The sequence below is a fragment of the Chiloscyllium plagiosum genome, chromosome 26 (genome assembly GCF_004010195.1).
Source record: "Chiloscyllium plagiosum isolate BGI_BamShark_2017 chromosome 26, ASM401019v2, whole genome shotgun sequence".
Classification (NCBI taxonomy): domain Eukaryota; kingdom Metazoa; phylum Chordata; class Chondrichthyes; order Orectolobiformes; family Hemiscylliidae; genus Chiloscyllium; species Chiloscyllium plagiosum.
Window position 1 is genome coordinate 17230002 of NC_057735.1, and position 13653 is coordinate 17243654.

Below are 13653 nucleotides of genomic sequence, written 5' to 3' on the forward strand. Positions count from 1 at the left end.
GCTCTACAGCTTCTTGAGCTTTGTTGGCTTCTTCTCATGGTGGAAAAGGGCACAACAGCTTGTCACAAAAGACATCATTCAAAAAGCAAAGTCTGAAAAATTACTTAATGAAAAGTTTGAATGTGTTTGTGAGCCATTTGCTATTAGCTGCTTAGCAAGTCACAAGGGAAGGTACCAGTTGATTTTGTTCAAGGTGAAACGTCTCAATTAATGTGAATCTCTCTATCAAATTCCCGCTCAAATTTGCAACAGGTTAATTGATTTTAATACCAGTTTTTAACTGTAAAATTCTCCTTTTGCTTACTGTTACTTTCTCCCCTTGTTAGATGTTGCAGGACTGTCCGAAAGCCCGACGAGAAGTCGACCTACACTGGCGAGCATCTGGTTGTACTCATATTGTCCGAATTGTAGATGTCTACGAGAATCTGTATCAGGGAAGGAAGTGCCTACTGATAGTGATGGAATGGTAAGTTCTCCTACAGCAAGGTAAAGAAATATTTATGAATTTAGTTAAGGAAAATTCAGTTCGGTAGTGAATGAATTCCTGTTGAGACACTAGGTTAAAGAAGAAACAAAGATGCAGAGGGCTGAAGTTTTAAAGCAAAATCTCAAAAAGGCCCTCAATTGTATTCAAGAAAATGAATTTTGAAGCAGGTTCTATTACTGTAACCTCCTATGTGTCTGTTGTAAAGGTTTTTTTTGGTTACTAGCACTTGTCTATGAAAAGGCATAACTTTGCTATGTCAAAACTCAGATCCATGTAATTAAGTGAATATTTGAGCCTTTATTCACATTCAAGCTATTAGTTTACAGACACCAAGTTTACATACATGCACCTACAAGGAAAACAAAGCTGCCTCTTTCAGTATACATCTATATATGGGCAGTGGTGAATTCCCAATTTAATTTTATATTGCTGCTCTTTTCCTCTGTTTGAAAGGCCTCACTAAGCATCATTCCTATGCATAGATCATTATTGAAAATTCTATAACTACAAATTAAATACAATCAAACCTGATTGGTTGACAGATTCAAATATTCACATGATGATAAGCTACAAATGAAGTGCTCCAAACTAGAAAGCCATATGTGAAATTGATATGTTTATTAGTCCCAGCTATTGGGATTTGTACATGGTATGTTGGAGTCTTACTCAATTTTGGGAAGGCTGAAGTCCTTGGGCTAGATTATGAGCTCACCAATTGAGAAATGGTGACCTCAAAGCAAACTTTTCACCAAGATTTAGTGATCTGTCTGGTCTGGACCTCCCTTTGCCCAGTGCTGTGTAAATCTAGTACCAAGTCTCCATAGTGCCGGCAGTAGTTAGGTCAGCAAACAAGTAAGTAACGAACCACACTGAGTATCACCCACAGCGAACCAGCACTTAATAGCTTTCAATCTTAACTTACATTTTCAGATAACAGACTAAATGGTTCTGATTAGATGAAGATAGAGGCTGAGAGGAAGATAAACATTTAAAAATGTCAGGTCAGTGAACATGTTTATTAGTATTTAGGAAGTTAGTACACTGTTAAGAACCAACTTGCACCTCATCCAACCGGTGTATTGACTTCTCAAGGATTTTCAGTGAATATAACTGCATTAGAGTGGTAACTTTCATCAGTTCATAGATTCTCCATTGCTTGTAGTCTGTGTAGCCTCAACAGCACACCCGCTGAAGAAGTGTGGACTCACTTGACAACAGCTTCTGAACATTTTGCCATATTTCATACACATGTAGACTCAAGAGATTGCTACCAGCTTCAGTGGTGTAATGATGGTGAACATTGACAGCATTGTTGCCATTACTCCTCAGCTTTTATCAGACAGAATGAGGCTGTTTGCAACTTCTGTGTTCTATTTGATCCACTTCTTGCAGTGGTTGAGGTATAAGTATGGAACCAGGAAACCAGAGAGAACTCCACACTCTTCTTTGATACAATGGAGTGGGAACATTTACATCCAGTAGTGAAGGCAGACCTCATCTTGATCTAACATCTCATCTGAAATATGGCACCTTCAGTAATGCAGCACTCCCTCAGTACAGCATTAGAGTGTTAACATAGATATTTGTGCTTGAGGCCTGAGGTGGAATTCAGCACATAGCATTATTGCTTCTAAAGATGATTATAGTTGACATAAGTATGATTTGCAGTGTACAGAAGTGGCTATACTTTAGAACTTTCTGAGGGTTTGAAAACTGCAATGCATTGAATACAATTTCTTCACTCACTAGTTTAGTCTACAACCGATCAATATATCTTCACTAATAACCAGACTGCACAAACTAAATAGATTCTTGCATCATGGAATAATACAAGTCGTAAGTTGAATAGCGTTAGTGGTTTTTCATTTCAAGAACACTATCAATGTGGACTAATTACTAGAAAAATATTCAGATTCTACCTGTTTCATATTGCTTTCTATGGCTTGGTGGGGAGCTTGAGTCATATCTTTATCTCCTGAAATCGACCAGAATGATGATATAGGATGAGAATTCAAGAATGCAAATGGTTATCTTTTGGGTATGCTGAAAATGAATCAGACTTTTACAAATCCTACTGAAGAAATATTTGCATTAAAGAAGGACAGAGAAGGAACTTGCATTTAAATGGCAACTTATGCAACCACAAACTAATGCAAAGAACTTCGGTGCCAATTAATCGCTTTGTGAAGTGTTGTCTCTGTTGTAATGTAAGAAACATAGCAGGCAATTTGTGCAAACCGAGATTTCAGAAACTGCAATGAGATAGTGACCAGCTAATGTGTCTTATTGAAGTTATTTAAGGGTTAAACCAACTGGTATAGTGTGATCTTGTATGTTAGCCTCTAAAGAGAAGACTGGTTCTCCAGTGATAGCCTCAGACAAATGACGACATCTTTGCACGTACAGGATTTCCTTAGCATGTTACAATGTCGAAATCCAAAGAAGTTGTCAACTATGACAGTAGCTGTTACGAATAGCAATCTGACGTTGACCAAGCTACCATTGAATCACATTATTTTTCTGAAGTGAAATATTACATGACTAGCTCCCTGCTACATTTTATCCCACAGTGGGAAGATCTAGTGGCAACAATATAATGAAATGAAGTTTAAATAATTACACTTTTAGATTTATTTGGAGTGTACATCAAGAAATATTGGCCCCATTTGCTGCTGCTTTTATCACTACAATATTACAGAATACCTGTTTTCTCTCTCTATATGTTCATTGATAATTTAATGCATAGCTTTAACCCAGCCGTTGCTGTACTGAACAATAGATGGAGTGTTTAAATTAATTTAATGTTGAGAAAACAGATTTTGTGATTAATGCTTGAAAGGTTCATCTTCCAACCTCCCTCAGCTCTGAAGTCAGAGAATTGCTGGATTGCAAATGTTACACCCTTGTTTACAAAGGATAAACTGGGCATTACAAGTTTAACATTGCCAATGAGGAAACTTATTCATAGACAATAAATTGGAAGAAAATTAAATACTGCTTGAACAAATTTGGACTAATAAGCAGGAGCCAGCAGTGATTTGTTAACAGGAAAGTCATGTTTACTGACTAGTTTGAGTTTTTGAGGAAATAATAGGTAGTGAATCGAAGTTATGCAATTGATGTTGTGTATGTCAACTTGCTGAAGGTGTTTGATAATATGTGACATATTCAGCTTGTTAGAAAAATTGAAGCCTGCATAATAAAAGGTTATTAAAAACTTGGATGTAAATATTGGCTAAAGGATAGAAAAGAAACTTTTTGTGGTGAATCAAATATATTGCAGGTTTCTAAACTTTTCAATCCTCGCTGTGGGTTTAAGCACACAGGACATGATCCTGAAATTAGGAGATGAACAAGAAGCTTGGCAAATGTAGAAAAGAGGGAAGACGACTTCAGATTTCAAGAGGATGCCAGTGCAATGGGCAAACACATGGCAGGTGAAATGCAACATGGAGAAAAGTGAGGAGATACTTTGTGATTAAAAATGAGAACCACTCCATCATAAATGCTGCAATTTTAAAGGCGGTGCAAGAAGAGAAAAAGGAAGGAAACTGGCTTTGTTTCTGCGCAAATCTTTTAAAGTGGCAGTTTAACACGGCAGCTAATAATGCTTGTGGGTTCCTTGCTTTATGATATTACAAATACTTACTAAAATTGGGAAATAAAACTCTTTGGACCTTACTGACTTGAAGAAAAATTTATGATGTGATTTCTTCGAAAAAGTTAAGAGTTGATGAAAATTCAGGTTTTTTTTCTGTTGGGCACTGGAAAAGCAAATGGGTTTGGAAAGCAAGACAATAAAAAGCATTTTTAAAGAGATGAGATTACTTCAAGAGCCTTAAGAGCTTGACAGAGTCACGAACAAATATTTAGGATGTGCACTTCCATTACATAGCAGCAATACCCCTGGATATTTGGTTTCTATTTTGGTAGTGTTGGCAGTTGAAAGAACATTGATGGGAGGACAATCTCTCTCTCGCTCTCTCTTTTGCACTCGTGCTCTCTCTCTCTCTCGTTACTCCCCCCCCCCCCCCACTTGTTATTTCCCCTTGTGTTACCCTCCAATTAATGTAACAAGTAAGTTTGTTTTAAATAAATGAAATACTTTGAGTTTATTGAGGCATTTTCTGAAATTTATTTTGGTTCTACACTGCAGTGTAAATTGAAACAAACTGATAATCTTTGTAATTGCATCAGATTACTCTCACATCTTATTGACTAGTTGGATTTGATTTTCAACAGCTTTTTCCCATCAGAGTCATAATAATAAAGAGGCTATGGTGCTAGAGAAGAGAGGTTGTATTACACTGATACATTACACACTTGCTCTGGTAATGTTTCTACTCTGGACGTTAGATTTTAGGAAGGACATGAAAGCATGGATGAGGGTATAGAAACAATTTTCTGAGAATGTTTTCAAGCATGAGAGATTCCAATTACTTAGATAGAAGTGCGAAGTTGAGGCTGCTCTCCTTTATGGCAGAGAAGGCTCCGAGGACATTGATTACAAACACACATACTCAATGAAGGGTCAGATAGAGTCAATTAAGGAAAAATGTTTCCAATGGATGAAGTGTTAAACAGAAAGCCACATTTTAAGGTTATTGATAGAAGAACCAGAGAAAACACAAGGAAAAATCTTTTAAGGCAACAAACATTTAAATGCACTATCGGGATAGATGTAGATTCAGTATATCAGAGGATTAACAGCACTGAAATAGAGCATATGATGCAAACTGTCCATACCCACATTTATTCTTCACTTGAACCTCCTTCTCTCTTTCCTCATCCAAATCTATCATTGTTATCTTCCATTTCCTTCTCTCTCAAGCCCTCTTGGTTTCCTTTTAAATGTATTAATACTATTTGCTTCAAGCCCTTTCTAAAGGAGCTTTACATTCTCATGACTATTTGGATGTGGAAACTCCATCTGAATTTCCTGGATGTCCTGCGATTGTCCTACATTGATGGCTTCTAGTTATGTTCTTCCCACGAGATAGATCCTTTATATTTGTATCTACTGTCTTAAAGAGCCCTGTTACCTCACCCTTTAAGCTCTTTTTCTGACTGAAAAGAGAGCCAGCCTGTCCATGATGTGTGTACATATTTCTGCTATAATCCTTATGTATCTTCTCTGTATCCTGTCCAGTGCCTTTCTGTATGCTTGATAATGTGGCAACCAGAAGTGGATGCAGTATTCTGTGGTATAATCAATGGTTGGTGGAGGTGTACCAATGGCTTGGGGAAAGGAAGGGGGTGGGGGGAGAGGAAAGGCTAGGGATGTCAGAGGAAAAAATGAGAGCTGTCCATAGTTTATTAATGGGATTTGAATATCACTGGCAAGGCCAGTGTGGATCGCTCATCTCCAACCCTCTTCAGAAGGTGGTGGTGAGCTGTCTCCCTAAACCCCTATAATTTTTCAGGTGTCAGTAAATTCCCAGTGCTGTTGGGTTTTGACCTGGCGACAGTGAGGCAACAGCAACAAAGTTCCAAATCAGGATGAATTGTGGATTGGAGTGGACCATTCAGGAGGTGAAACTTAAAGTGCTGTAAAAAGAACCCTTGTCAGTTATTGCAGTGCATTTTGTAGAAGGTACACGTTGGTGCCACTGAGTCACACTGTTGGTGGTAGAGAGAATGATTATTTGAGTTGGAGAATGGGGCACCAATCAAGTGGACTGCTTTTTCACGGATGGTATCAAGCTGCTTGAGTGTTTCTTGAGTTGCACATATTCAGTTTGAGCACCCAACGTAAATATTCAGCACTGTCTGAGAACAGATACAAACAATGGGTGCAGAGTTAGCTTTCTCTACTCTACCTCAAAGTGCCAATGTGATATTTTCCATCCTTTGAACTCTTTGTAAATTATGAAATGAATGCAGAATTGTTTCCTTAAAGTCATGTCGTTTCTTGAATGTTACCATCAGTTTACGTTAGCACTGCATTTCCCAGCATCAACCATGAGCTCATGCATGTGGCACACTCAGTGAATCACACTTTTTGTTGAGATGCATCTGATGCAGGAACCATTAACCTCAAAGCTGGTACAACTTTAGATGCTTTTGTGTAATCAATCTAACATTGTGATTGTTGGCACTTTCCTGGAAAAAAAGCCCAGGAAAGATCAATATATCGTGGAGAATTCTAAATTGACAATTTCAGCATCATCCTTTGAAAATGTCAGTCCAAAATGCCAAGAGAATATTCCTGATTGCCAAACCTTCCTAGGAAACTGGAGGAAATCTGCAGAAATATAAAATCAGTGGAAGGTCCGTCAAGAACATAACAGTTCTTTTCAATTCTACAGCCAGAGACACAAATTAGTATAAACTAAATGTAGTCACAATTACATACAAGAATATTGAGACAGAGTTCAACAGTTGACTTTTAATATGCTTTGAATATTCAAAGTGCAGCTTGCATACTGATTCCTCATACTCACCATCTTGTGCATCTTTCATCTTGGTCTTCAAATCTATATTAGACAAACAGGAGGCTGGAGGAACACAGCAAGCCAGCAGCATCAGGAGGTAGGGAAGTCAGAAGAAGGGTTAGACCTAAAATGTTGACTTCACCTCCTGATGCTGCCTGGCTTGCTGTGTTCCTCCAGCCTCCTGTTTGTCTAATATAGAATTGAAGATCAAGATGAAAGATGCACAAGATGGTGAGTATGAGGAATCAGTATGCAAGCTGCACTTTAAATATTTAAAGCATATTAAAAGTCAACTGTTAACTCTGTCTCAATATCCTTGTATGTAATTGTGACTACATTTAGTTTATACTAATTTGTGTCTCTGGCTGTAGAATTGAAAAGAACTGTTATGTTCTTGACGGACCTTCCACTGATTTTATATTTCTGTAGTTTCTCCCAGTTTCCTAGGAAGGTTTGGCAGGCAATCAGGAAAATCCTCTTGGCAGTTTGGACTGATATTTTCAAAGAATGATGCTGAAATTGTCAATTTGGAATTCTCAGGGTATGTTGATCTTTCCTGGGCTGCTTTTCCAGGAAAGCGCTGACTGATGGGCAATCTGTTTAGGAGCCCTTAAGATCATGAGAGCTCTCGATAGGCTTGAGTTATGAGATGTTGTCAGTTGTGAGGCGGACCAAAATGGAGAGCCATAACTAGAAGATGGCTGCAAATAAATCCAGTGGTGAATTCAGGAGAAACTTGTTCATTGAGGAAATTATTAGACCATGAACATACTTCCTCAGAGAATTTGAAGGAAGAGGCAAGGATGTATTTGCTAGTAAACTAGGTAAATACATGACAGGGAAGGGAATAGAAGTTCATGCCTGATGAGTTTGGTCACATCAGGTGGGAGGAGACTTGTCTAAGCTTCAGACATGGAGATGGACCAGTTGGACTAAATGGCCTGTTTCTACATTCTGCAGGTTACATAATTCTACTTGACTTGTGATTATATTTGGGTAGTTTCTTTGGTTTGTGAACTTTGGAAGGATTTATTGCATTTGCTTTGTTTGTAAAGCTCTCATTTTCAGACTGTGCAGAGTTTATTGGTGTAACAGGAATCTTGATAAGATGGGTATTCTCTTGTGTTGAGCTAAGTTTTTATTTTTACCCAAACTAGGATTTAGTTGGAATAGAGCAGTAAGTATGTGAGCTATTTGCTGATGCCATTTCAGTAAAGACTATGAGACCATTATGGTCTTTGTACACCTTTGCAAGCCAAGCAAATACTTACAAACAGTCAGCATTCATATGATGAGAAGGAATGAGTAATCTGCCCTTATCGAGAGTATTCTCTTTTGTGGCTTTTCAGCAGAAAGATTAGTGCAAGATGGAGCACCTGTACCTGCCACTATACATGAAATGATGCAGTTAAGTACTGAAGCTTCTGTTTGACGCAATCTCCTCTTATTTACTTATCACCTTTTTACTAGCTTTTGGTGAGCTGAGTCAAAGCTGTCTGCTGGATAGTGAAGTTTAATCAAAAATGTACTTGTGTTTGTACCATATTATCTCTCTTCATGATGCGAAAGCAGTGTCCGACACTACAGACGTTAAGTAAAAGAACTAAATAAAGATTTTAGATAAACAATCATTTAATTCATTAATTAGTATTAAGGATATGTGTAAATAAATTTGAACAATCTGTATTTTCAGCCAATCTGTTATTTTTCCTACATTTCCTTCTTTGTTCGTTTGTCCTTATTTATTTCTTTCTCACTCGCTCTCCTAACCTTTCCAGAAACATCCTTGGAAATTTTTATGCTCCCAACTGTCCACTTTTGATGCTGACCAGTTTTGATCCGTTTTTTTTTCAGACTGCAACTGTTCTCTTTGCTCCTCCTTGCATTCTGCTTTCATGCATTTTTTGTTGTTGTGGAAAATAGATTTCTCCACAGAGACTGCTTATATTGTTCACCAACTAAACCATTTCCTAACGCACCACCTCCTCCAATAATAGGCAGCTCTGAGTTCAAGAAGCTGTCCTCTGACCTGAGAAAATCTTTTTGTTTCCCCTGGGTTGTTTAGCAGCTGCTAGGTCAAATCAGAGGTGGAAGGTGGAAAACTGGCTTTTCCTTATGATTCAAATTTGGTCATAATTTGATTTTATACTTCTGAAGACTAAATCTCCACATTTTATGTTTGGCCTTTATTTTTGTGACATTAAAATGAATCTCCAGAATTGTTACAGTGTAGAATGAGGACTTTTTGATCCATTGGCTTTGCATGGGAGTACTTTATTTCATTCTACTCCCTCGTATCCTTTCCTTAATCCTGCGCTCTTATCTTTTCAGATGATAATCCAAATCCCTCTTGCATACCTCGGTTGAAGCTGTCTCAAACTATTTTCTCAGGGAGTGTATTCAAGATCGTAACCACTTGCTTCATAAGTCTGCCCCTGCTTGTCTCAATGATACAAAGAACAGTACAGTACAGCACAAGAATGGCCTTTCAGCCCACCAAGATTGCGGTGACACACAGAGTCTTTCTAAACTAAAAACCTTTTACCCCTCTCAGTCCATATCCCTCTATTTACAACCTATTCATATATCTGCCAAAATGCTCATAGAGTACTGAAGCATGAAAACAGATCCTTCGGTCCAACCAGTCCATACCGACCATAATCCCAAACTAAATCTTTCTCTTCTCGCCTTAAGAAATCTGTCCCCTAGTCTTGAAATCCCCCATCCCAACTAATTAAAAACCTTCCATTCACTTTATCTATATCCCTCATGATTTTATGCACCTCTACAAGGTCAATACCTCAACCTCTTACGCTTCACTGAAAAAGTCCCAGCCTAGGCAGCCTCTTCTCGTATCTTAAACCCTCCAGTCCTGGCAACATCCCCATAAATCTTTTCTGAACCCTCCCTAGCTTAATACTATCTTTCCTATACAGTGTGACCAGACCTGGACACAGTATTCCAGAAGAGGCCTCACCAACGGGCGGCACGGTGGCACAGTGGTTAGCACTGCTGCCTCACAGCGCCTGAGACCCGGGTTCAATTCCCGCCTCAGGCGACTGACTGTGTGGAGTTTGCACGTTCTCCCCGTGTCTGCATGGGTTTCCTCCGGGTGCTCTGGTTTCCTCCCACAGTCCAAAGATGTGCAGGTCAGTTGAATTGGCCATGCTAAATTGCCCGTAGTGTTAGGTAAGGGGTAAATGTAGGGGTATGGGTTGGTTGCGCTTCGGCGGGTCGGTGTGGACTTGTTGGGCTGAAGGGCCTGTTTCCACACTGTAATCTAATCTAATCTAATAAAAAAAAAATCCTGTACAACCTCGACATGACGTCCCAACTCCTCAACTCCAAAGGCCTGTGCAATGAAGGCAAGCATGCTAAATGCTGCCTTAACTCCCCTATCTATGTGCGATTTCAAAGAATTGTGTACCTGAACTCCTAGGTCTCTCTCTGCTCTACAACACTACTCAAAGCCCTCTTTTAAATTGTATAAGTCCTGCCCTTGTTTGTTTTATCAAATGCATACCTTGCATTTATCCAAACAAAACTCCATCTTCAGCTCATCAGCCCATTGACCCAATTCATCAAGATCTTAGATAACCTTCTTCACTGTCCACTCTCTCACCAATTTTGGCGTCATCTGTGAACTTAATAAACATGCCTTCTATAATCTCATTCAAATTAATTATATAAATGACAAATGAAAGTGGACCCAGCATTGATCCCCATGGAACACTGCTGGTCACAGGCCTCCACCACCACTCTGTCTTCTGCCATTAAACCAATTTTGTGTCCAATTGGCAAGCTCCCACTGAATCCCATGTGATCTAACTTTACTAATTAGTCTACAATGCAGAACTTTGTCAAAGATTTTACTAAAGTCTAAGTAAACAATGTCTACCACTCTGCTCTCATCAATCTTTTGGTTATTTCTTCAAAAAAACTCAATCAAATTAGTGAGGCACGATTTCCCTCATCATGCTGACTATCCCTAATCATTCATTGCCTTTTCAAATGCATATAAATCCTGTCTTTCAGAATCACTTCTGACAACTTACCCACACTGAAGCCAGACTCACAGATCTACAATTTCCAGGCTTCTCCTTACATCCCATCTTTAACAAAGGCACAACATTAGCCACTTTCCAGTCATCTGGCACCTCATCTGTTGTTACAGATGATGCAAATATTTCTGCAAGATGCCCTGCAATCTCTTCCCTAATTTTCCACAGCATCCTGGGGCACGTTAGTTCAGGTCCTGGAGATTTATCTACCGTTATATTTTCTAAGATCTCCAGTGCTTCCTCTTCTGTATTTTGAACTGTTTTCAAAACATCAATGTTTATTTCCCTGAGTTCTCTAGCCTCCAATTCTTCTTCCACAGTTAAAACTGATGCGAAATATTTATTTAATATCTCCCCCATCTTCTGAGGTCCAACACAAAGATGGCTTCTTTAAATTTTAAGGGGTCCTACTCTCTCTCTCTCTAGTTGCTCTCTTGCTGTTAATATACTTGTAGAATCTCTTTGGATTATTCTTAGCTTTATTTGCCAGTGCTATTTCATAGTGTTTCTTTGTCTTCCTACTCTCCCTCTTGAGAATGTCCCTAGTCTCTTTATACTGTTCAAGAGATTCATTTGAACTCACTTGTCTATATCTAATATACCAATCTTTTTTTATTCTTCACTAGAATCTCAATCTTTATTCATCTATTGGTCTCAAATCTTACCAGCTTTAACTTTCACTGTAGCAGGAACATAATGACCCTGAAACATTCATAAACATTATTATTGTATTTGCCTCTGCCACCATCTCTGGCAGAGCATTCCAGGCACTCAGCAGCCTCTGAGTAAAGACAAAGTTTGCCTTTCACATCTCCTTTAAACTTATCCCCTTTTTATTTTAAGCCTATGTCCCCTGGTAATTGGCATTACTACCCTGGGAAAAAGGCTCTGACCATCCATTCTAATCCATGCCTCGCAGAATTTTGTAAACTTCTATCAGGCCACCTCTCCTACTATAACGTTCCAGTGAAAGAAGCCAAGCTTGTCCAATCTCTCCTCGTAGCTAATACCCACCAGGCAACATTCTCGTAAACCTTTTCTGTACCCTCACGAAAGCCTCCGCCATCTTGCATTGTGGCAGCCAGGACTGTACAGAATATTCCAGATGTGGAGAAAGTGAGGACTGCAGATGCTGGAGATCAGAGTCAAAAAGTGTGGCCTCATTCCTGATGAAGGGCTTATGCCCGAAACATTGATTCTTCTGCTCCTTGGATGCTGCTTGACCGGCTGTGATTATCTAGCACCACATATTCCAGATGTGACCTAACTAAAGCTCTATGCAGCTGCTACATGACTTGCAAATCTAGGCAACCATGCTATATGCCTTTTTGACCACCAAATCCACTTGTGCTGCTACTTGCAGGGAACTGTGGACCTCCTGGAATGATCCCAGGGCAGAGGAACTTTCATCGGGAGGATGGATTGGAAAGCTGGGTTTGCTTTCCTTATGATTCAGGAGAGTCAATTTGTTGTATTCAGAATTCTGAACAAATGAAGAGAAACTTGTCAGTGGAAGCAAGGTCACTAACTAGAGGGCACAAATTTAACAGGAGGACAAAGTCAGAAGTCACATGACAGCAAGGTTATAGTCCAACTGGTTTATTTGAAATCACAAGCTTTCAGAGTGCTGCTCCTTCATCTGATAAAGGAGCAGCGCTCCGAAAGCTTGTAATTTCAAATAAACCTGTCAGACTATGACCCTGGAATCATGTGATTTCTACTTTGCCCACCCCAGAACAACGCTGGCATTCCCACATTGTGGCTACCATTAACAGGAAGATACATTGACTTAGTATAAATGGGAGGTAGATTGTTAACGTTGCAACAAAAGGAACACTTTTTTGTTTAAAACTTGATAACTCATTATGTACTTCTGTATTCTCAGCAAAAAACTGGTACATAGTGTCCTAGATTTGAGTGTTTTGTTACAACCTGTTTTGCAATATCATGTAGTTTTTTGTTGTGTGCAGTTTCTTGAGTGTTATGGCATGCAATGTACACCATCCCAATCCATCAGACAATTCCTTCAGCACTATTTTCAAAGAAGCAATAGAATGTATATATTTTTAATATTGTTCAAGCTGGAATGAATTGTATTTTTTACCCCTGTCCTGGTTAATTGAACAATAAAGCATTTTAGTCCCTTTTTGGTCCACTTTAATCACTGCTAACATTGACAAAATTGACGGATTTGTAATGTTGACAACACTTTTGCAAATATAGTAAAATAAAATTAGCATTCTTCAGATTATTGAATTGGTTATAATGGTTCATAACTATTTAAAATGTTTAACCTAATGACCATAATCTGATAAAGGCAAAAAAGTCAAAGAAAGTAGAGCACATATGAGATTGTGGTATTGTTTACAAGAACTGTTGGTACAAAATGTGCAGCGAGCACTTACAAGAAAGTCATTCTATCATTTAGATTTTAATTGGTGTTACTTCATTCTATGTAGTTAGCCAGTGTTGGAAAGGTTATTGTAATGCCATGAGACCAAGCTAGAATTGAACCATGCTTTATTTGAGGTTGGCCACAATACTTAAAATGCTTAACTGCTTTCTTACATTACTGAGCAGCCCCAAAGTTAGTGAAATGTCCGTAATATTACGGGAAGTGGTCTAACCACTTGTATAATTTAATTTGTTAACACCATTGACAGAACCAAAA

The 13653-nt window shown here is 38.7% G+C and overlaps 1 protein-coding gene across 2 annotated transcripts in view; it reads left to right on the plus strand.

Moving 5' to 3' along the window:
* Window positions 1–13653, plus strand: part of LOC122563149 (MAP kinase-activated protein kinase 2) — a 217129-nt gene that overhangs the window by 146278 nt on the left and 57198 nt on the right. For both annotated transcript variants that reach the window (XM_043716616.1, XM_043716617.1), the window contains exon 2: window positions 327–466. In XM_043716616.1, coding sequence (XP_043572551.1) covers window positions 327–466 — 140 coding nt within the window. The remainder of the gene's footprint in view (window positions 1–326; window positions 467–13653) is intronic.